Source organism: Hippoglossus stenolepis, chromosome 20 (genome assembly GCF_022539355.2).
Source record: "Hippoglossus stenolepis isolate QCI-W04-F060 chromosome 20, HSTE1.2, whole genome shotgun sequence".
Lineage (NCBI taxonomy): Eukaryota > Metazoa > Chordata > Actinopteri > Pleuronectiformes > Pleuronectidae > Hippoglossus > Hippoglossus stenolepis.
The window spans coordinates 15,309,177-15,332,226 of record NC_061502.1 but is presented as its reverse complement, the minus strand read 5'-3'; the positions used below and the strand labels follow the sequence as shown (position 1 = coordinate 15,332,226).

The 23,050-nt window shown below is 42.3% G+C and overlaps 2 protein-coding genes across 4 annotated transcripts in view; one reads left to right on the top strand and one right to left on the bottom strand.

Annotated features, from left to right (window-relative positions):
* The window catches only part of ezrb (ezrin b), a 28,088-nt gene extending 15,692 nt beyond the window's left edge, over nucleotides 1–12,396 (top strand). For both annotated transcript variants that reach the window (XM_035143906.2, XM_035143907.2), the window contains 10 exons: nucleotides 536–810; nucleotides 1,957–2,040; nucleotides 2,370–2,516; nucleotides 5,694–5,790; nucleotides 6,258–6,421; nucleotides 8,182–8,312; nucleotides 8,638–8,798; nucleotides 10,196–10,288; nucleotides 10,454–10,690; nucleotides 10,946–12,396. In XM_035143906.2, coding sequence (XP_034999797.1) covers nucleotides 536–810; nucleotides 1,957–2,040; nucleotides 2,370–2,516; nucleotides 5,694–5,790; nucleotides 6,258–6,421; nucleotides 8,182–8,312; nucleotides 8,638–8,798; nucleotides 10,196–10,288; nucleotides 10,454–10,690; nucleotides 10,946–11,110 — 1,554 coding nt within the window. In that variant the 3' untranslated portion in view covers nucleotides 11,111–12,396. The remainder of the gene's footprint in view (nucleotides 1–535; nucleotides 811–1,956; nucleotides 2,041–2,369; nucleotides 2,517–5,693; nucleotides 5,791–6,257; nucleotides 6,422–8,181; nucleotides 8,313–8,637; nucleotides 8,799–10,195; nucleotides 10,289–10,453; nucleotides 10,691–10,945) is intronic.
* Nucleotides 12,397–13,919: 1,523 nt separating this feature from the next.
* sytl3 (synaptotagmin-like 3) lies at nucleotides 13,920–22,862 on the bottom strand. 2 transcript variants are annotated; one of them, XM_035143958.2, is made up of 14 exons: nucleotides 22,830–22,862; nucleotides 19,725–19,968; nucleotides 18,900–19,115; nucleotides 18,274–18,341; nucleotides 17,820–17,871; nucleotides 17,663–17,729; nucleotides 17,499–17,571; nucleotides 17,049–17,176; nucleotides 16,335–16,457; nucleotides 15,995–16,164; nucleotides 15,813–15,909; nucleotides 15,561–15,731; nucleotides 15,114–15,192; nucleotides 13,920–14,493 (listed from the first exon to the last, which is right to left on the bottom strand). In XM_035143958.2, exons 2-13 carry the CDS (start codon nucleotides 19,820–19,822, stop codon nucleotides 15,151–15,153), a joined length of 1,305 nt encoding a protein of 434 aa, XP_034999849.2. In that variant the 5' UTR covers nucleotides 19,823–19,968; nucleotides 22,830–22,862; the 3' UTR covers nucleotides 13,920–14,493; nucleotides 15,114–15,150. The 2 variants fall into 2 exon arrangements, with proteins under 2 accessions (XP_034999849.2, XP_034999847.2); XM_035143956.2 differs by lacking the exon at nucleotides 22,830–22,862 and having other exon boundaries at nucleotides 19,725–22,761.
* Between the last annotated feature and the right edge of the window lie 188 nt (nucleotides 22,863–23,050).

The following is a 23,050-nucleotide window of genomic DNA, read 5'->3' as shown; positions in this document are numbered from 1 at the left end:
CAGCAGTAAACTGTACACTGTGCGCTGACGCTGCTCATCAGCACAAAACTCAAACTGGAAGTTTCACGGTCACTTGCGACCCCATTCTCTCCATCAAGACCGCTCAGTTCCTGTTTTGAAATGAGAGGAAGAGGCTCATTGTATAAACACATACAGTAGCAGGGAGTTATTTCACTAAATGAAAACAGTAGATCCCCTTTTTGGAAAAGGCAGGATCCCCTGTAAACTGCAGAGCATGTGTTTTCCCCCTTGTGAAGCACTGCCACTGCACAGTATTCATATCGCTGACTCAAAAAGTATTTAAAATATAGTTTAGTTAGGTTCATGTCCCATCCACTAACATGGAGGAGATTTATGATCTACACAGCAGCCACAGGGCGATCAGGATGCTTTGCCTTCACTTATTGTGCAGATTAGATAAACGAAATATATTGTTTGAAAATAAAGCAAGAAAGTAAATAAGGGCTTTTCCCCCAAATACTCATTTACCGTCACTACTTCACTCAGCTGAACTATGTTTTGTATTCCTCTCCAGGTGTCGTCTCAGGACGTGAAGAAAGAGAACCCGCTCCAGTTTAAATTTCGGGCCAAATTCTTCCCCGAGGACGTTTCCGAGGAGCTGATCCAGGACATCACGCAGAAGCTGTTCTTCCTGCAGGTGAAGGAGGGCATCCTGAGCGACGAGGTCTACTGCCCGCCAGAGACGGCCGTGCTGCTCGCCTCCTACTCCGTCCAGGCCAAGTTTGGAGACTACAACAAAGAAGTCCACCGGTCCGGATACCTGGTGTCTGAACGTCTGCTGCCGAACAGGTTCGGGAGGACAAACTGTTGTGTCACATCTTGATCAAAAGACAAAGTGTTGTGTAGCAGCGTGCTTTTTAGCCTGAAGTTTCAGTTTCGTACAGTGGTATTTGAAAAGGAGAAATCTGTGAAGGTAGAATAAACTTAGAGATTCAATCATCAACACTGGTTGAACCTGCTGCGTAGAAAACCATCATCTCCACCCTCCAGAAACAAAATAAACTAAATCATTTGTTTGTATCTGCCAATATAGTTAGACTATCTTCCTTTGCCAGTGTGTAAGTTGGCTGATTTAGTTTTTAAGGCATTCAGACGTACATATGCATGTTAAAATAAAAAAAAACGAAACCTTCTAGAGGGAGATGAAAGCTCTGGTGCATCATTAATCATTGCACAGGTTGCATGGTGGAGGAGAGTGGGCCAAGGTATGAGTTCTATATCACAGCTGGGTGTGTCAGGGACTGGTTTTTGAGCTTTTCCCCACCAGTCAGGAACATAAATTCACGAGTATGAATTTATCGAGGTTAGTCCACTTTCCCATGTGAACTGTGTCTGTCCTGAGGTCATCACCTTCTGCAGTGTTGCTTTTGATTTACATTTGGTGTTAATTAAATAATTAATTAAATGTACGTAAGGGGACGTGTGTGTGTGTGTGTGTGTGTGTGTGTGTGTGTGTGTGTGTGTGTGTGTGTGTGTGTGTGTGTGTGTGTGTGTGTGTGTGTGTGTGTGTGTGTGTGTGTGTGTGTGTGTGTGTGTGTGTGTGTGTGTGTGTGTGTGTGTCATAGGGCTGCCTGTCACATTTAAATAGCTGTGTAATGAGTACATCAACCCTGACGACTTTTATACACTGTTGTGTTAGCTGTTGCAGTCACGTTATTGCCTCTCTGCCTTGGTGCACGGCTGGTGGCACGCCCCTGTTTATACTTTAGATGTATTTCCTTTATATCTGTTAAGGAGTGAAGACAAGGAAAACACTGCACCTCGGGGAAATCACCATTTTGCTAAAACAAAGTTTTCCGCCTTGCTCAAGAACAGATTCCGTCACGCTACCTTACATAGCGAAGCCAACGTTATCAGCTCATCTGGTGTGTTTTTGGTTTCTGTCTGAACGCTCAGCTGACCTTTTGTTGTTGTTTCCTCTCTGTGTTGTTTTAGAGTCCTGGAGCAGCACAAGTTATCCAGAGAACAGTGGGAGGAGAGGATTCAGGTGTGGCACGAGGAGCACGGTGGGATGTTGAAGTAAGTGTGGCTCTCATCATTCTCAACCACATGACTCACACCAGTCGAGCACGTATCTCCACCGAGGCCCAGCTCATTGCACCAACTCGTACAGATCAAGATCCATGAATTATTCTCTGGGAAAATCAACGACAATGTTGGAAAATCTTGCAATGTTGATGAAAGTGAAAGAAAATTCCTGGATCTGCATGAAAATTTACAATTTACCCACAAACACATGAAAATATAACATCCCTGACAAAGGCAACAATAAATACTTGTTGTGTCGTCTTTAATCCTGTAGCTGTATGAGTAGAACTTGTAAAGAATGACCGTGTGTATTCTTGCAGGGAGGACGCCATGCTGGAGTACCTCAAGATCGCCCAGGACCTGGAAATGTACGGCGTCAACTACTTCCAAATCAAGAACAAGAAGGGGACAGAGCTGTGGCTGGGGGTGGACGCCCTGGGACTCAACATTTATGAGAAAGACGACAGGTAAGCGCCATGTCACGACCTAGGCTTGAAGTAATCAGGCCTTTTTTGTTCGCGTCTGCTCGGGCTCTTGTTGTGTGCGTGTCGCAGGCTGCAGCTGTGACACCGAAGTAAACTGGCTGGGGCAGGTCCTTGTCTGCACTTAATCACTGTTCCTGTTTCTCAGCAGACAGACACTAGCACGGGAGTGACAAGACGGATAAGTGGAGACTGTTTTTGGGAGGAGTAGCTCCAGAGACGGAATTAAAACGTCATACTCAGCAGTTTTAATCCCTTACACCTCGTTATTATCAAATAGAAAAAAATACCAAAATCCAAGCTGCATTTTAAGCAGATTTGCTGAAGTTATTTTTTATCTTGAGGTTTTTAGAAGTTGGTCGCAATCCATTTTAATAATAATGATATAATATTGTTTATGATTGCTGTGGCTGCTTCAGGAGAGAGTGGTGGTTTCTTTGGGCGTTTATTGTTCACACCTCTGCCTATTGTTGCAAATAAAACTCCCCACTGGGAAAATAGACTTCATAAAGCTCATACTCTATGTTTGCATACCAGTTATACTCCAGATTGTTTCCATAACGTATGTGCTATACATTTTAAAACCATTTTCTTTTTTATGCTAAACTAGGTCCATTTCTAGTTCATCACTTCCACACACAATTGGGCAGAATAAAATTAAAAACCTGTGTTTGGGCCTTGTGGTCCAAGTAAAACCTACTTTTCCAGACCAAGCAGGCTGTTACACCAGCGTCCAGCCCAGTCTGGGCTATGATTGCCACGTTTGTTTATAGGACAAGAGGTAATCGCCCTCTTATTTGGTGAAATGAGTTTTTCGTGATCTCCTGCGGCTGCTGGTGGCGCGGCCCTGGTCTGCCGGGGTTACTGGAGTGAAGTACACTGTGTTAAAGGGACATTGGCCTCTCAGTCATTGACCCTGTGCTGGAAAACCCTCGTTCACGACCAGATCATAGCTCCTCCCGTGGATTGGTCGACTTTGTGTGGAAGAAATGAGCACAACTCGCTGGCAGGGTAATGACAAAGTTTAGCGAATCAGTTGAAGCCTCTAATCGTCCTCCAGGAGAGCAAAGTTCTTTTCAAGTTGAAATGATTTAATTACTCTTAACTTTAATTGTGTTAAAGTTCATCTAATCTCTCATTTATTCCGAGTGTAACATGAAAAACCTCCGGAAAGCACCTTGTTGAGAAGGTGTGTGTGTGTGTGTGTGTGTGTGTGTGTGTGTGTGTGTGTGTGTGTGTGTGTGTGTGTGTGTGTGTGTGTGTGTGTGTGTGTGTGTGTGTGTGTGTGTGTGTGTGTGTGTGTGTGTGTGTGTGTGTGTCCTTGTGTGACTCTGTCTCTTTGTGAGCTCCCTGGGATCAGCAAAGAAATGCCTCTCCTCCGCGGTGCCCTCTGCTGTAACCATGACTACGCCAACTGGTTTTTCAAGCTGCGCAGCACTTAAGAATGCGAGGCTAACCTACAGCACTGTCTCTCCAATGAGGGCAGCCGGCCCACAATGCAGCAGTGCAGCCGAGGCCTCGCCAAGGCACAGTCTGGTTCTGGTTTAACTCCTTCCACGCCGCCGCTCCACAAACCGCAGTGCTGCTTGTTTTTTATGGGACAGAGTTTCCACGGGTTTTCTTCTTAGTAACCGTCGTCAAACACAAAACGCACCATATCACACTTGAGATTCAAAATGGTTGAAAATCACCACTAAACTTAGCCATTACAAATAAATTGATCCACAATGGGATTGTGGACATGTTAGTTTTAGTGGTTTAGTTGTTACTGATTTGGAGAAACAATTATTTGAGTGATATTTTATTGTGGATTGACAGAAAACTTATCTGATAATTGAAGAGATGATTACAAATGATCATTACTTTCAGGCCTGAAGACATTTTTACAGCATTTCACAGCAAAAACACTAAACATCGTCTGGTTTCTGCTTCAACTTTGAGTTTTGACTGAAGCAAGCAACATTTTCCATATTTTGACATTTTATAGAGCAAAGCAATCGAGAATATAATCAGCAGATGCATTTATTATGAAAATAACAGTTAATTTCAGCCATAATGATACAAATTCATTGTTTTAATCTTTAGTATTTAGCCAGACTGTAAGAGTACTTGAACCGGAAAATAACCTATGTTACTTTGTGCTGAAGAGCAGCCAAATAAACCACAAGACAGAGAAATATTCACTAGAATAACATCCACATTGGTTTCTCAATTCCACAGGCGTGTGTCAGGATCAGTAATTGAGTGAAATTCCAGTTTGACGGTTCAGTTTCACAGTCGAGTTTCGCTGCGAGGTGCTCGGCTGCCTCTCCAGATTACAACACTACCGGCTCGTCAGTGTTTGCAGTACTACTTTGCATTGTGTTGAAGGAGATTGGCATCCGTTCAGTGTGTCTGGCACAATAGAGGAGGGAGCCACACCCCGGATTCACCCCTCGCACTGGAACAGTGGATCTACAGAAATCCAGGTTCACGGCCTGAGCCACGTTTAGTCTCTGCTGGTTATGACAAGACGTGATGGGATTGAAATTAATTGATCTAGAAGTGTTGATTATGTCAACATAAAACACGAGACACATAAAATGCCATTAACAACTCCTTGGAGCCGACAGTGATGTCCTGAGTGTTATTATTTAAATGAATAATTCCATTTTCTGTTATGTAACAAAGAAACACAACTAAATCTGTCATTTGAGACAAATAACTCCAATAAGTTGCCGATGGTGTTTCTGTCTGTTCATTAATCGACTTATTGAAGCTCTAATAATAAGTTATAATAATAATAAGCTTCATTTTTAAAGAACCTTTTATAAATATGATGCAGCTTGAAGTACTTTCCATCAAACATAAAAATTAAAGCCAGCAAGTAGCATTTTAATAGAACTGATCTGGGAAGGAAAGTAAGGATAAGATTTGAAATAAAAAAACATTAAGTATGATTTACTTGCTATGTGCTGAATTTGGTTTAAGTTAAAGTCTGTTCAGCTGATAGGTGTGGGGGATCCACTTAAAAGAGAATTACTTAAAAGTCCTGTTAATATAATATTTTTGCATCAGAAAGACTCATGCAAATATAAGTGGAAAAGGTTGAGTCTGTTTTCCCAGGATCAGTTTTTCCAGTGCCACCGTCTAACCTTCATGTTCATGTGATCACTTTATCAGATTGAGCCCGAAGATCGGTTTCCCCTGGAGTGAGATCAGAAACATTTCCTTCAACGATAAGAAATTCATCATCAAGCCCATTGACAAAAAATCCCCGGTGAGTAACGATCGGTCGTCGATAAGATTTTACTTCTGCTTTCATTTCTAAATCTGAAAACACCCTTTTCTTTTCCTTAACACAATTTTGTAGTTTAGCAGTTCTTGTTCCTCTTTTTAGAGCCTGTTCAATTTCAACGAGTTTCTGTATGAACCCTCTCTGCTTCCTTTTTACTGTTGGCCTCACGTTTTTCTGTAGTGGACAAGAACCATTAAACATGTCCTCAATCTGATTTTAATACAGAATAGTCAGGGTTAGTTCTCAGGTCGTTCTGTTAGCGATCAAATGTGATTTTTAGCAGTGATCTGAATTAGTCTGAATTAATCTCTGCTGAATTAAAGTTTTCCCTGCACCTGCTCAGAGTCACCGCTCGACTCTTTGTCCTTTATCGGCAAAGAACAGTAGACGTTTCACCTGGTCTGGTCCATTCTCTCTCTCATTCCCCTTCACTCTTCTCCAAATTTCAGGACTTTGTGTTTTTAGCCCCAAGACTGCGCATAAACAAGCGCATCCTGCAGCTGTGCATGGGAAACCACGAGCTGTACATGCGGCGCCGCAAGCCCGACACGATCGAGGTGCAGCAGATGAAGGCGCAGGCCCGAGAGGAGAAGCAGCAGAAGCAGCAGGAGAGGTACGCACACACCTGGAGAGGAGACATTGTTTTTTACTACACTATCACAAAACCATTAATGAAGGAAATATGATTTGAGTCGTTTCCTTTAATACATTTTTTACTTGGGACACAGCGATGATTTAGTTAAATTGTTTATCGAATTTTAGCTTTTATTGTTGGTTGGATTATTTTATGTGCGATTTTGAATTATTTAAACTTTATATCGGTCAAAATAAACTCAAAAATATACTTGAAATGCCTCAAAATACTGAGTAAATGTCAAAAAATTATAATTAATAAAATAGATTAATATAGTGATGATAACTGTCATCCAGCAGTAATTTATATTTCAATAACAAATCCCAAACTGTTATAAAAATGTGCATTATTTCCATAAACACCAGTTTAAGGTTGATTAATTTGCCCTGGTTTTCCGGATAATTGATGAATAAGTTCATCTGTCAAATGCCAGAAAATATAGAAAACTTCTTTTCAAGATATTACAAAGCCCAATGTGAAGTTTGACATATATTATATAGACTCAGGGTCCAGATAAATGCTCTGACCTATTGTAGTTTTCATTCTCCACTTGAATCAGTGGAGCGTGTAAAGTGAAACCTCCGATCTCTGGGTAATAACACAGCATTCCTCTTCAAGTATGGGAAACGCACTTCCTGAAGTGCCTGAACTGAAAGCGAATGGATGTTGACCCTGGTCTCCGCTCCAGCTGTCGGCCCACTGTCTGTCCCGTACAGCTGTTCAAACACGGTGATGTAACGGCGAGCAGACGACACAGTAAATACCAGAAGGAGAGCCGTTAGATCACCGGAGGGTTCACACACAGAAGCTCTGTGGTCACTGGGCCGGCGTCCAACACAGGAACACTTCCTCATTCAAATAGAATTCAGCCCTTGGGGAGAGTTCAGGCTGTTGCTAGAGAAAAACTAATGGATTTGAAAAGGTAGAAAGCTGGAATATAAACCTTGAGTCTAAAATAAGTTTAAAAAAAAATATATGTAATAAAACTGTGTTAAAGGAAGCAATTAATACAAGAAGGCAACATGTATAAAATACATAAAAAGGGGGTTAAGACAAAAGATTAAAGTTAGGTACAGTGTGAAATGTGAATTCATTGTCCAAAATGTAATTCAATAAACCACAGTGGCGACATAAATCCTTTTTAGCCTTAATTCAAAAGAACTCCGAACAGTTTAACCATAAACTTTTCATTAACACTTTTTATCCTCAGTCAAATATTATATGAATTAATTGACAGTGCACATAGTTTAGTTTTACAGAACAGTTACTGTCTCTGTTACTCCCTTTTTGCACAAGTTTACAGTTTGCTTTTATATATTTTCATGATTATATTTCTAACTATATTTTCTGTTTTTATTTATGTGTGCTTTTCTTTGTAACCGTCCTATAAACTGATCATTTAAGCAAAGTTTCTTGATTGGCAGATTAAATGATAATTAAAATAGTAGTTTCAGTCAAATTCTCAGGGTAATCAAAGGTGACCGTGAAATACATCTAATAATAAGATTCAACTGTAAATCTTGTGATGTCCATGATACTTCAGTGACTGTAGAGTGTCCTGTATGTGACTGTGACGGACACAAAGTCAGTGGTGCAGTGGTACCAGAGCATCTGTGTGCAAACCCGTGCTGAACCTCCGCTCGTGTGTCACTGACCATTGTCCGTCGGCGGTCATCGTACATCACCGCCCGCATGTCAGCGCTCTTTGTCGGCTCACGGCGGCTGTGTCTTATCTGCAGGGCCCAGCTGGACAACGAGAAGAAGAAGAGGGAGGCCATCGAGAAAGAGAAGGAGCAGATGGAGCAAGAGAAGAAGGATCTGATGATGAGACTCTACCAGTTCGAGGAGAAGACCAAGAAGGCGGAGAGAGGTGAGGCGGGGAAGGTGGGCGAGGTGGGCGCTGCACAAAGGGACGTTCAGCGGCTTATCCATCACTTTGACCTCAGAATAGAGAGTGTGTGTGTGCAAATGATTGGACTCTGTCATTATGCAGGTAGATGAACAGGTTATTAATGCAGGCGTCTTGTTTTGTAAACAATCTGGAGTTAAAATGTGAGATTAAATATTCCCACAACTGTCAAGTTACTTCAGCTGCAATATGATCTGTATGTTTGGACTTTTTTTTTTAGCTCAGTTTGTCTTCGTGAGTTTCTGATGCATCTCCTCTTTTCCTTTTCCTGCCGTCTGGGCTTTAGACCTGCAGGACCAGATGCAGAGAGCCATGATGCTGGAGCAGGAGCGGAGGAGAGCCGAGGACGAGGCGGCTCGTCTGGAGTCAGAGCGGCAGGCTGCCCTGCTGGCTAAAGAGGAGCTCGCTCGCCAGGCTGAGGACCAGAAGAAGGACCAGGAGCAGCTGGTCAGTATTTTAATAACACTGAGCGGCTGTTTCGGCTTCTGCACTGACTGTGTCGCCAAAATTTTCCATCTGCTGTGACGAACACAAGAATCTCCAGCAGCGGCACATCTAGAAATAGAACGATGGGGGGGAAATAAGTCTTATTTGCCAGATATGATAAAGTAAACCCGTCTCAGTTTCCTAGTTCTCACCTTACGTTCAGCTTTGTCCAGGTCTGTACACAAGGCACATTACAGGGCGGTGCATTCAGCCGTGCCTGGCTACTGTAGCTCCAGACAAAACTACTTAGGAGCATCTAGCTGGACCACGCCCAGTTACTTCACACTAACCACCCCCCCTCCGCTCCTTCACCCCGAGCTGCTCGGCCGCGGACCACCCACAGGAAGCTGTGAAGCTGTGGTTCCTCTGACACGTTCAGACTCCGGCAGTCAAACACCAGCACTGTTTTTTATTGGACAGACACCTGCTGCGACGCCTTTTATACTTAAATCCTACTAAGGAGCTTGTGCGGCGGATTAATGTCCACCGACCGTGATCGAATAAGACTTTGGACTCGTTTCATCTTTTCAACACGTTTTAAAAATGCTTGGACGATCAAACAGACACTTATTAACAACGGTGTGTTTTCACCGAGTGACCAGTCCCACATTCAGTGACTTTAACATACACTGATTATAGCAGCGACTATAAAACTGAGCCTGTGGTTTGTTCAGTCTGGTGAAAGAGAAGCTGGTTCCATTGTTGTGGCGGTCAGGAGGAACGTACCACAGCACCCACAGAGTCTGGTTAGGTTTCATCTGGAGACTTCTCAAAGCAGCGGCTTCCTTTATTTCCTGCTGTCGCTGTTTTCAGATTAGTAACTGTAACCGCCAGGGCCCAACAGTCCCGCTCCAAAACACACACACACACACACACACACACACACACACACACACACACACACACACACACACACACACACACACACACACACACACACACACACACACACACACACAGATACGAGTTCCCTTAAAATGCCTGATGTCAGAAAAAAACTAACTGGATCTTCCCCCTTGTCAAGATCATTTGATGAGCTTCTATGGATTCAATAAATAAAATCAGCTTTAATGGCTAAGTTTACATATTTTGAATCTGGTGTTCTAGTAGCTGGGACTTTAAAGTTGACTAAAAAAAAATTGTGCAAACTGTTTTATCGTTAGTGTTTGTTGCATAATTCAGACGTCACTCGAACAAGGCAAATCTGCCATCAACACGACATTTAAAACAAAGTTCTGCAAAGAAAGAAAATGAAGGCGTGTCGTGCTTTTAGTGAATCACATCAACGTCTTTATCAAACTGTGTGTTTTTCAAATCGGAACTCTTGAATAATCGTGTGTCCTGTTGTTTTGTACCAGGCTGCGGAGCTGGCAGAGCACTCAGCCAAGATCTCCGTGCTGGAGGAGGCCAAGAGACGCAAGGAGGAGGAGGCCGACTCATGGCAGCTCAGGGTGAGAGCTTTAGAAATCAGAATTATGTGTCGACTCTTCCTCTGCTCTCATAAGTTCTGGCCGAAGAGGAGCTAGTGTAAATGTGACTCGTAAATGAAACGCAGACAAGGAAACAAACGAGTTTTTCCACTGACCGACTTCCTCTGTCCCGCTTGTCCTCACCAGGCCCAGGAGGCTCAGGACGATCTGATCAAGACCAAAGAGGAGCTGCACATGGTGATGACGGCGCCCCCGCCACCTCCCCCTCCCCCCATGTACGACATGGACGACAACAGCGACAGCGAGGAGAACGCCAGCACGAACAGCGCCGACCTGCAGATGGAGGGCATCAACGACCACCGCAACGAGGAGGATCGCCTGACCGAGGCCGAGAAGAACGAGCGCGTGCAGAGCCAGCTGAAGGTGAGGACTCGAACCAGAGAGTGGCGCCCGATTTTCAATGTAGTGCCAAACAATTTACAATTCTACATAGTGAAAAATGTACTGTCTCCTAAGGATTCTACATTTTATAGACGCAAAAAACTGATCCACAAGTGTAGGAACCTTTCAGTGTCATGACGTCACTGTTAACGTCTGCTTTTATGCTGAAGTGCTAGAAGCAGCAGTGTTGTTGGTTTGCTCCTCATTTCATGCTGCGTCTCCCTCTTCTCCCCTCAGGCCCTGACCTCAGAGCTGGCTCAGGCGCGTGACGAATCCAAGAATACCCAGAACGACCTGCTCCACAGTGAGAACGTCCGGGCCGGCCGAGACAAATACAAAACCCTGCGGCAGATCCGATCGGGCAACACCAAACAGAGGATCGACGAGTTCGAGGCCTTATAAGCAGCCTTCGGCCCCTCGGCCACGCACCCTTTCTGAATGGTCACTAGGATCCCCGCTCCTCGGCTGACGCATATCCACACGCACACGCACACGCACACACACACACACTCATACTCATAGACTTACGTGGAGCAGTATAAGCACAGCAGAAGCATCACTTACAGAGAGATGAACTCCTGTTGTAACTTTGTCGGGTGGTATGCAGGGCTTTGACGAAACCTTAGTGCCAAAACCTCCTCTCGTCTTAGTGTTTAACATCTGATTTGTGTTATTTGATTGTTTTAATTTGATCCGTTCTGACCAAATCACTATTGTTTTTAAGCAGACTAGTTGTGGGATTAGCCAAATTTTATTATTATTATTATTATTATTATTTCATGATGTGCACATAGAATATATATGAAATCAAAGCCTGGCTTCTTTGTCGATGTCTGTCCTTTGTTGTGTTGGAAGAAAAGGACATTTACTGCGACCACTCAGAAAGGGGAAAACAGTATAAGTTTGTTTTTCGTTTTCCATTATATTTGAACACTTCCATTTATGTTGAATATTGCTATACAGTAGTTTAAATCATGCCTAGTTTGATATTTATACTGTATATGGGACATTAAAAAGGGTATTTCATCTTGGTTTGTATATTTTTGCTATCTACTAATGATAAAGAAAACATATATGTTTCAAAGGTTTTATATATTGACCAAAATAATAGCAGTCCTATGTTCCATATGTTTTTCCTTTTAAATCACTAAATTAAAGAGATTTAATTGTAAATTATTATTTTTTACTGTAGGAAAATGTCCAGCTGCATGCCATGAAATCCGTCGAGGAGATAGCGATCGATCTAGGTACTTTTTGGTTAGTTGGCGTTCACAGCACGCTAAGGAACGTCTGTTTTTATTTCCGTCTGTTCTGTCGCTGTCGAGTGAGAGACGAGCACACGTTTCGTGCTTTTTATTTTACCCTCCAAAAGTGGCCTTTCTCTCTCTGCAGGGTCCACTCCCAGACAGCTGGTCCTAGTCACCGGAAAACATGGATGTAACTTTGAATTGAATACCTTTTTTATTTCTGTTGTGTTTGACCTCTGAGGACAAACAAGGCCTGAGGTGAACATTTACAAAGACCCGGGCGGTTCAGCAGCATCTCACTCTCTTCTCTCTGGACATGGACTAGAGTAGCATCTACTTACACTGTAATGGAAACACACGGCTCTGCTGGTCTTTGTATATGAACAGGATTTTATAATGAGGTGTTCAACATATTGGCAATAAAAGAAATCTATGATTCAACATCTGTGTGTGTTTTATTTTGTGCGATATTTAACAAGAAGTACCTCTGTCCACTTTTAAGACTGCTGGCTCCTCAGTTCTGCTAAAATAACAAGTACAACTTAATAGTTTTCAGTCAAATGGCTCAAGTGGAAAATTGGAAAACGCACTCATGTCCTCTGAGGGATGAAAACGTAAAATTTTCCAATACTTAATATCGTAAAGTCTTGCTATATACAGTATATTCAGCACATATTAATATGCTAAACCAAGAGGATGAGAATAATAATGTTGAAAAGATGTTAGCATTGACACTGTCAGGGTGTGTGTGTGTGTGTGTGTGTGTGTGTGTGTGTGTGTGATATTCAACAGTTGGTACAACTTAAAGTATGGCTCTTCTATTGGTTAATATATCATAAATCAATCACTGTATCTTATTGTCTTATATATGTTACAAGTCATTAATAAGAAAAACTTTGGGGTTGCCAGGTTGTGGAAAATCCTTCCTCCAGGATGACACTTTTTTAGTCTTTGCACTTTAATTCATTTGGGTTATCCCTTCAAAGGATTTAGCTTATTCATATTTATACCTACAGACTTGATGGATTGTTGATGAACCATTTAGTAATGATTTATTAACATTAACAAGTTATTGACCAAAGTTTGTTGATGGCTTGTTACAAAATGAGAAAACGTATTATCCTTTTTTATGCCCTATCATTACACTCAATCATTACCACACAATTATATATTTAGGCCTTTTTCCCACCAATCTATCTTCGACTCATGTATTAAATATTAACTACAGCTTATGTTTAAATAATGTCTCATAAGAAAGTGGAATAACAACATGATTCAGTTTATAAAAGTTCCATCCGGTGTCATGCACAGAATGAATCAGTCGTGCAATGACTGACAGTTGTTGTAATGAACAAACTGCTGTTGTGCAAGCAGCACGTTGAAGTCTGAGCGTCCGGTGTCGTCACGTTCTGCTGACGACGACTCGCCGCAGGATGCTGACATCACGCCACTTGTTGGGGCACTCGAACAGCCGGTTGCCATGGAGACGTGTGGGCTAACAGTGAATTCCAGGTCAGTGACATCACCGCTCTTTCTACAGGAACAGTTTTTTTTAATTCTCTCTCTTTGTGAAACCAGAGACTGAACATCGTCTTTCACACGCTGCTCGGACCGAGACAAGAAAGGCCTCATTGTGCAGGAGTCCTACACTCGAATAAGTCACAGCACTTCCTGTGACTGACGGGCGTGGCTCCAAATTTTATCTTTCTGAAATATTCAAGTGTCTTATCTCGCATTTTATTTTAATGGATGTTTAGCTGCTCAACTCTTCTGATAAAACCATCACGTTAAAGAAGAAACTGAGATTAAAGTTGAAACGTTTTAAACCACTTCACACTTATGATATACAGTAGGTTCAATAGACTTTATAAAAAGATGGACGACAGTAGTGAAGCCAAAGGGTCTTGGTCGCCCCTGGTGGCCGGCGGTAGAATAGGTAAAGAAATCACAATTGATGACTTATGCTATTTCTTGCAGAGCTTTATTATTATTTATTTATTATTGCCTTTATTATCATTGAGAGAGAGAAACTATAAATAAATACTTCATCAATAAATATGAGCATAGTTGAAAAATAACATTAAAAAATGATTTAAATAAATACATCACATTTCATCTTCCTAAAAATTACAAATACAGGATTTTTCTTATTTCATATTGTATTATTCATGAACTTTTACAAATGCTAATCACTTAAAACATCCTTATATCTGCTTACAAATGGTTTATAGTGAGTTATTAACATACATTAATTAGATATGCTGCTTATAAATGTGAGATAGATGAGATATCAGAGGATTAGCTATTTAGGATGAGGAGATGGAAATCTCTTGTTGTACCAGGGTCTCTTCGGGGCCCCTGCCAGGGGTCCCTCAGAGGCAGGGGGGGCCTTGGTCCCACAGGTCCAGGTTCAGAGAGCAAGAGAGAGAGAGAGAGAGAGAGAGAGAGAGAGAGACACCCGGGAGACTGCCAGCAAGCAGTTGGTGAGAGGCCTGGTCTCACCTTCGCAAACGGGCGTCATCCGGACGAGATCTCTGCCTATAGTCCCAAGAACACACACACAAATATCGTCATTAACACGCCCTCGTGCCTTTTAAACACTTACACTCTTTCATGCATTCTCAAACACACACCAGAACACACACGACACACCTCACAGGCCTGCACACACACACACACACACACACACACACACACACACACACACACACACACACACACACACACACACACACACACACACACACAGAGACACTCAGGGCCACAATGAGGTGTGTTTACTCTGTGACACAGCTGCTCCGACCGCTGTTTGCATTAATGGGACGGGGTTTGAGGCCTTTGATAAGGACAGTTAGTTGATCATTGCCATGTGGCTGCACCCCCACAGCTGCACAGCAGAAGCGTCTATAAGAGACGCTCTCCTGACCTCTAGTGCTGTAACTGAAGAACCAACGCAACATGGTGGGATTTATTCAAGTTATGTCCCATAAACAACATCATGTATTTATAATCTTTTCTTATTCTGTAAAGCTGATTTTGTGTTTTTGAAACGTGTTGAGGATTTAAACACTGATGCTTAAATTATTCAGTTAGCCCATGTAACACATCTGTTATACATTAAACTACATGATAGCAACAGCAGAATATATATTACTCACCCTTGTTGGAGGTGAACATGACTCTGACCAGCAGTTCTCATCCGTCCTGCTCCATAGCGCCACCATCTGGTCTCTCAGTCTGCGTAACAAATACATCGAAGAAGGAGGAAGATAAGAAACTCTGCAGTATGAAATAATTAATATGCACAGAATATATAAGAATCGAATTTTTAAATGATGTAATATATAGGTAAAAGCTTAATTTTAAAAACTGAAAGTTTATTTTCCTCAGACTATTAAACTGTATTTCCCTCCCTTCAATATCTGATGACGTTGGTCAAAAATCAAAGCACTGGACCAATTAGACTCGACGTCAGGATCATGACAAATTATTTAGGGAAAATAATTGTCTGAACAGAAGTTGATTGAAATAGATTTCATTTGATGGTTAAGTCCATTATTCATATACTTTTCTGGTCTTGTATATAAAACACAGCTCTGTTTTACCTTGGGACACAGCGGGTACCAGTTGAAGCTCTGGGAGGATTTGTCCTCGCACGTCAGGCCGTCCAGTGGAACGAGGACTTCACCCAGAAACACCTTCCTTCTCAGGGTTCCTGAATGCCACACGGAGGCCTGCAGTCTCTTTCCAAACAGCAGGTGGCGCTCTATCTGATACTACAATATAAATATAACACGGAGAAGTAAAAACACAGAACAAAAACAAAGTAAAGGCATTTGTCTTTGTCTTTTTATTACCTTTAAAACCTCGTTAAAAACAGGATCAGTTGTGTTCTTCTTCATCGTCGTCTTCAGTTTGCCGCTCTTTTCCGGCAGCACGTAGACTTTGACGTATCTACGCGCAGAGAAAACACGCACAGGAGGTTATACAGTGATGTCATGTGGTATGTCACACACAGTGCTGTGTTTATAATCCTTACGGGTGACATCTCTTCTTCCTCGTGTTTCCATATGAGAGATTTCTGCAGGCGCAAACCGTGATCTCCAGACAGGAGGCGTCGGAGTTGTAGGTCACAGACAGCTCTAGCTCTCCGGACACGCTGACGCTCTCGAAGAGGCCGGAGTCTGTGCCAACGCTGCTGCTGCTGCCCTGAGGGAGCAGATGTTTTACGTTTAAAGGGAAAGAAAGACACAACAGGGTTAGATTGATTAAAGGAAGCACAGAACGTACAGGAAACAGATTTTATATACGTGAGCCAGCAGAGTGAAACGATCGCTATCTATCATCTGATATTTCAACCACAGGACGTTGCTACTCACTCTCTTTCTTCCAGAGAACTCAGAGCCGAAGGAGGTTTCTTCCTCTGCTCCGGTGGACGACCCCTCCTGGTCGCTGTCTTTGCTTTTCTTGAACAGGTTTGGGAGACTTGGGACTTTAAACAGCTGCGAAAAACACAATGGAACATTCACTTTGCTGTGATTATACTCTCTGATTCCATAGAGCCCTTTAGAAAGGATTCAGCTTTAGTCAGTAGCTTTGAAGATTTGAAGTTTTTTATTCCAATGACCACTCAAGGTCTTATATTATTAATATAAACCTTTTCTTTTTAGCAATTTCAAAATGGAAACTTACTGTATGTGTGTCTGTTGCAAATCTTTGTACTTAGATTAGTTTAGTTTTCTGTTTTGAATCTGAAACTGCACTTTTCAAATCAGTGCTTGACAGAAATGACTCTATAGGAAGATTCATTTCAATTTCAATTTCAATTTGAATGGTACCGACTCATAACATACATTATCTCAGGGCACTTTACACGGTTAAGTTAAGATCTTCAAATCATAGAGAAACCCAACAGTTCCAGCAACGAGCAAAAACCTTTCCCTCATCAACTGGAAGAAACCTCTAGAACCAGACTCAATTGCCTGAACTGGTTGGGGTGGGTGGAAAAATACGGGGCAGAGAGGAGAGAGAGAGGGACCAGGAACAGTTGTTTAATTATATGATTGTTATTTGATTGGTTGTCGCTGACTCACGAGAGAGGATTTGTTGATTTCGGTGTCGGACATGCTCTTCTGGGTGCTGAAGGTGAAGCACGACGCTTTGCGGCCGTTGCCGACGAACAGCCGGTCGGCATGCACGTCGTTTTGAGAAGTTGAAATATCTGCATCGAGAAAAGAGAGAATTGGAAATCTCAGAGGAAAAAGAGGAACTTAGTTGAAAGTCTAGAGAAATCCACAGAAATCAGTTTGAGCTAAATGTTTGTCCACTTCCTGGAGTTGTGTTATCAGATGTGTTTTTTTCTACCCAATGCGTATCTTTGTTTTCTTACGCAACATGGGGGTTTTAGGGAGGTGAGATCTTTTCTTTGAGGCAAGTTTCCTTTGTGGTTGTCATGTGCTTGCTCTCAGACACTTGTGCATTAAATGTTGTGCTGTTGCACAAGAAAGTTTACTGATATGACAACGAGGTTCGTGACAACCTACTTTTCATGTGACTCGTGAAGGAAACCATAAGATCCTCCACAGATTTGGTAAAAGGTTTTGAGTTGTTCAAACTCTGCAGGTGGGAAAAAACACAATTATTGCCACTCGCTTCGCAGAGTTTTACACTTTTTCCTGTAAAATAATTTGCGGGAAATCTGCTTTACCCCCGATCTGCTCAGAAAGTGTTGATCCAGATGTGGTGGAGGAGTGGGCGGCACCACGGATATATGACTGGAATAAAAGGGAACACATGCGTTTAAGGATTTGATGAATGAAAGCAGAGCCACACACGTATGATCCACACGTACGGACGCATCTTACCTCAGGACATTGTAGGTCTTCAACAGCTTCTCCCCGACTGTTTCATATTTGTCTGTAAAGAAGATGAAAAAAAAAAATGGATGACATGTGGCTCCACGTGAGTGACAACCACTCGACCAGGGTGGAGTCCAGTGTGAAGGCAATTTATGTCCTCTGTGGTAAGTTAGTGGTTAAACCCAACAAGACTTTTATGTAATGTTCAAACAAAGTGAAAGTGATTATGTCCATTTATGTTGTATGAAAGGATTAAAAGACATGAATAAGTATTTAAATATCCATATTGGTATTATAGCTCTGTCTCTCTGTAAATAGGTAATACTGAATAATTCAGTCACTTAAACAAACATAACTGGGAACATCCATATTTTATTATTCGGTGTTTCCTAAGTGGATGATAACGAGGGAGGATGAATAATAAATAAGAGTCAATGAAGGTCAAGTATTATAAACAAACCTTCGGCGACGGGAAACTTCTTTAACTTTTCCTCCAGGAACCAATCTCCAGACCTGATCTTCACCTCGCTGTGGAGACAAACACTGGGATTAGTAGTTATAGTCAATATATTAGCAAGCTGTAGTCATACTTGGAAAAAGATGAGGATTATTTTATCATTGATTATTCCGTCAATAAATTGTTTAGTCTCTAAAATGTCAGACTGAAATGCATTAATAATCAGTGTGATTAGGAAACCAGAAAATATTCACACTATGTAGCTGGAAATGAAGATTTGTTTGTTGCAGCTCGAGGTAAAACAGTGAAGTTGTGGACTGGACAATTAAACACTGAGCTGGAACTCGTAAATCTCTAGATCTCCATAAAGTTGAGCTGCAGCTGGTGATAACTCTCCCTGTTTCACATTGTTTTTCAAACTTTCATTTTATATCTTGCTGTAGTAAAATGGTTTAGAGCTGCTTTAAAGACATTTTGAAGTTTAAAGGTACAAAACAAGAGCAGACACAAAAACGATTCATACAGTCGTTACTGTGAACTGTCTCCTGAACTCTACAGTCATTTAGTGACGACAACTGAGTCACATTTTTCCAGTCACGTTGAGCAGGTGCTTTGACTCTCGACTGTACCTGTAGGCGTAACAGACTGTGCACGTCCAGCCCGACGCTCCCACACCCACACGACACCTGCTGCAGATGCGGTGGCTGCAGCCGTGGCAGACGTCGCCCGAGTTCCAGAACTTTCCCAGAGGCCTCTGGCAGCGGGCGCAGGTCCGCTCGCCGTACTGCCGCGTGAAACTCTTGGCGCCTCGTCTCCGAAGCTCCTGGAGCTCGTATTTCATTCTCCTGAGATGAGAGAGGAGAGAGGAGACATCTTTAAGTTTCAAAGAAAACCTTCACATATCGGTGCTTTATCTAAAAATCCTGATGGGTGTTAAATGATGCCAGCCTTGTTTAGCTTAGCTTAGCATAAAGACTGGAAGCAGGAGGGAACTGCTAGCCTGTGTCTGTCCAGAAGTTAACAGCATCTTTAAATTCTGAGTGAAGCAAACAACTAAACACTTCAATCAAAAGAGTCAAAACATTTGACTCTTGAATCTTGATCCTTAACGAAACCTTTAAATCCCACTAATTCCAAAAATATATCTTGTTTGTTGGAATTCAAACTAACAGGTTTTAATTATAGAAAAATAAAAAAATAATTTTACATTATTATATTTTGTTTACACGTTATTATTGGACAATAAGGTTTTGAATCTTGATCTTTGTCCTATTTAAACATTAGATCTTGTTTGTGGGAATCCAAACTATCACAGGTTTTGATTATAGGAAGAAAAAGCCATATGTTATGACATTATATCTACTCTTTGTAGAGTTCAGTCTCCTTTCAGCATCATTAAGAAGGATTCCCCGGCAGTAAATGAATCACACAACATAATGGAAGCTGATCCTCACCTGATTCTGTCCTCCTCTATGATACGCAGCTGTTTGTCTCTCCGCAGGACTTCCAGGACTCTCTCTCTCTCCAGGGCGTGAAGAAAATCTAGATCCATCTTTGAGCAACAGCCTCTGGTCCGCCTCTGCTTCTCTTGTCGTCTAACTGTCGGTCCTCCCTCTCTGCTTCTTCTTTTTATTCCTGCCGGTCTCCTCCTCTTCCTCCTCTTCACTGAACTCAGGCTCAGACCTCCTCCTCTTCAGGCTGCTGGAGCAGAAAGAGTCAAAGATAAAAAAGCAGGTTATCCAAAGTGCTCCCCCGGTTGTGATGGCCTGGGAGTCTCCGTCCACGTCAGAGCAGGAAGTGGACCTCCTGAGCAGAGAGTTGTAGTGTTTCCACCTGGATGAAGAAGCCTCACATTGGCCCAGCAGACGTTTCTCTTTTTCTCATTCACTTACAAATCTGTGACCCGATGACGCAGATAGCTGATCAATATGGGAGTAACTGTGGCAGAGGAGCTGATGACATTTGAACCAAAGACAGAAATAAAACGTGTCCTCATCTTTCATCTCCTGTATCAGTGTCACAGGGTCTTTTTTTTAACCTCCACTGCTGCCTCCTCAGCTGCAGGAGGAGCAGCGATGCTTCACTGATGACAGGACTGCGAAACACAAATGCCAACCGTTGCATTATTGATGTCTGACGTGCGTCTGTGTTCTAGTTTCTTTCTTTTTTTTTTTCTCTCCGAGTCTTCTATATAAATGAATCTATTTATTTATTTTAAAAAATCTTATTCCAACAGCTAAAACTCCAGGAAAGTTGTGAGCCGAGGAAGCAAATCCTCTTTGTTTGTTTTAATAAAAATGCAAATGCAACACAGACATAAATTATTTATTTTAAAGGAACAGTTCATCATCTTTGGGAAATCAGCTCAATTGCTTTCTTGACAAGAGTCAGATGTGAACGTGTCTGTTTTCGGGCAAATATGAAGCTGCAGCGCGTTAGATCTCATTTGTTGAATCTGCACAATAACGGATCTTTTTTTTTTTGGGAGTGTTTTGTGGTCACAGATTTCACATCCGAGGTAAAGGTTGTGTTTAGACAGAATGGGAAGCACATTTTCATCGTGTGTCATTTGCATCTCAAGGGACGCATCTTCCGATTATTCTTTTACGATCATTATTTAAAAAACCCCACCACCATCCCAGACACATCATACGTGTCATATGGAGCTTTTAGCAGGAAGCTAAGGGCCTCGGTGGGGCTTTTCCCATCATGGTGTCATTTCAGTCTCCTGTACTAAACATAGAAGTTGCATCAGTTCACATTGTCTCAAAGGTGAATTTCAGACTCAAGTGTTTTACGACGCTTTAATCTGCCTGTGTTGTGGATCTCTCTCTCTCTCTCTGCTGTGGTGCGTGTGTGTGATGTGTTGCAGTTGTGTCTGGCTCACTGACTGACTGAGTGGACGATTGACTGTGAGTGTGTAGGGTTGTTTCCAGGGAGCTGATTGGTTCCAGCCTCCAAGCACCGCAGGTTAAGACGGCGGCTTGATGTATTTCCCTAAAACGTGAAGCTACTCCTTTAAGTTCTCATTCATCTCATAAATGGGTTCATTTTCCTCCTAATTGTGTACGAAGCCTTTTCCTCCTCAGTGGCAGCCAAATGAGGCGTGAGGGAGTGGAGAGGAGCCGGCCTGTTGAGCAGCTGAACACCAGCCTGTGTTGGTAGATAAGAACGTGTCCCTGTTACTACCCAGAGCTGCAGGAGGGCTGGAGAAAACAATCAGCGTCGGGCGAGATTAGGCCTCGCGTCTCCCAGAGGGGCCACAGCTGTTATCTGTCCTCTGCTGACGTGCAACATGCCTGACGGGGATTCTCTCAAGTTGCAAATATCAAATGAGGCGAGATGTGAAAAATGCAACAGGAAGAAGGTGGTGATGTCAGGGGAATTTATTCGCATTGCGTGTGATTTTTATCCATCATCTCAGGGGCGATGATCATCCTGTCGACAGTTTGTCAGGAGGCTGATGCTCATTTTCCTCAATGCAGGCACAGTCATTTCACACTCGCCTGTACTACGCAAAGGACCAGAATGATTCAGGCTTGTCTGTGGTTAATAGCTGATGTGTGAGTTCACATCCGAGAAGACGAGCCCATCATCAGCCCACAGCAGCAGCGGTGACAGTAAAGGGCCGTCGAACAGACCAAACACGGCGTCTGAATGTCGTGCAAAAGACCAACGATGGTCACAGGGTCTATTACAGGTTTCCCACTCAGGACAGCGTTTCCCGGAAAGACCCGTGTGAATGGCTGCATTCCGCCAGTCAGGCCAAGTCTGATCACCACAGGCAAATTCTAAATAAAAACTCTCGACCACAACTCACACACCAAACCCACACACGCAATCTCCATACATACACTATACTGGTTCAGAAGAATATAATGACTCAAGTGTTTTACATTAAATAAATGGACTAACATTGAAGTTATGAATCTTCCCTTTTTCTCATCTTCTTTTTTTCTCTGTGTACAGATAAATCAAAATGTTCTTCTTTATAAATATGCTTGTCAAAATGTGATAAATGATGCGGACTGTGAATAGACATTCTGCAGCCTGCACAATGCAAATGATGCTTATACAGAATATTCAATGGAAAACAACCAAAACAAAAGTCAATCACTTTAGGGTTTTCTCTCCATGGTAACCAAAACACCAAAGTAATCTTGAAACAAATGAAAATCAACTCAATAAACTATAATTTGATTTATCAACATTTCTGTTTTTGTCTTAATAAATATACTTGTGAACATGTGAGACATTAATGCAGATATCAATTCACAGTCAGGATGTAAACAATGCTAAACTGCAAAGAGAAAAGGAGATTTCCACTTTAACAAAAACTCTTCCTTTCATTCAACCACGACTAAAAAACTATCTTTGATTACAAAACCTTTGCTCAACACCTTCCTCTGTTGCTCCATCTCAACCGGCTCGACCTGAAAATAATGAGGAATCGAGCCCGTAGGGCAGCAACAGAAACAAAGTGAGCTCGGGTTTGAGACATGAGAATTAGGTCACAGCAAAGTGAGGAGACGCAGAGAGAAAAGCTGCAGAGATCTTACCTCCGGGCTCAGTGCACGGCTGCTTTGGTCAGCGTGAGGAAGTGGCAGATTTTTATAGACTGAAGGAAACACGCAGAGCTTCCTTCCTCCTTCCTCGTCACGTTCACATACAGGCACTGCTGCAATCTGGTGGAGGCCAGCAGAGCAACGGCTGGTTTGCTGAATTGAAGATTTCCACTTAATGTGCAATAATGTGTGAGGAAAGTGTTTCTCTGCAGCTG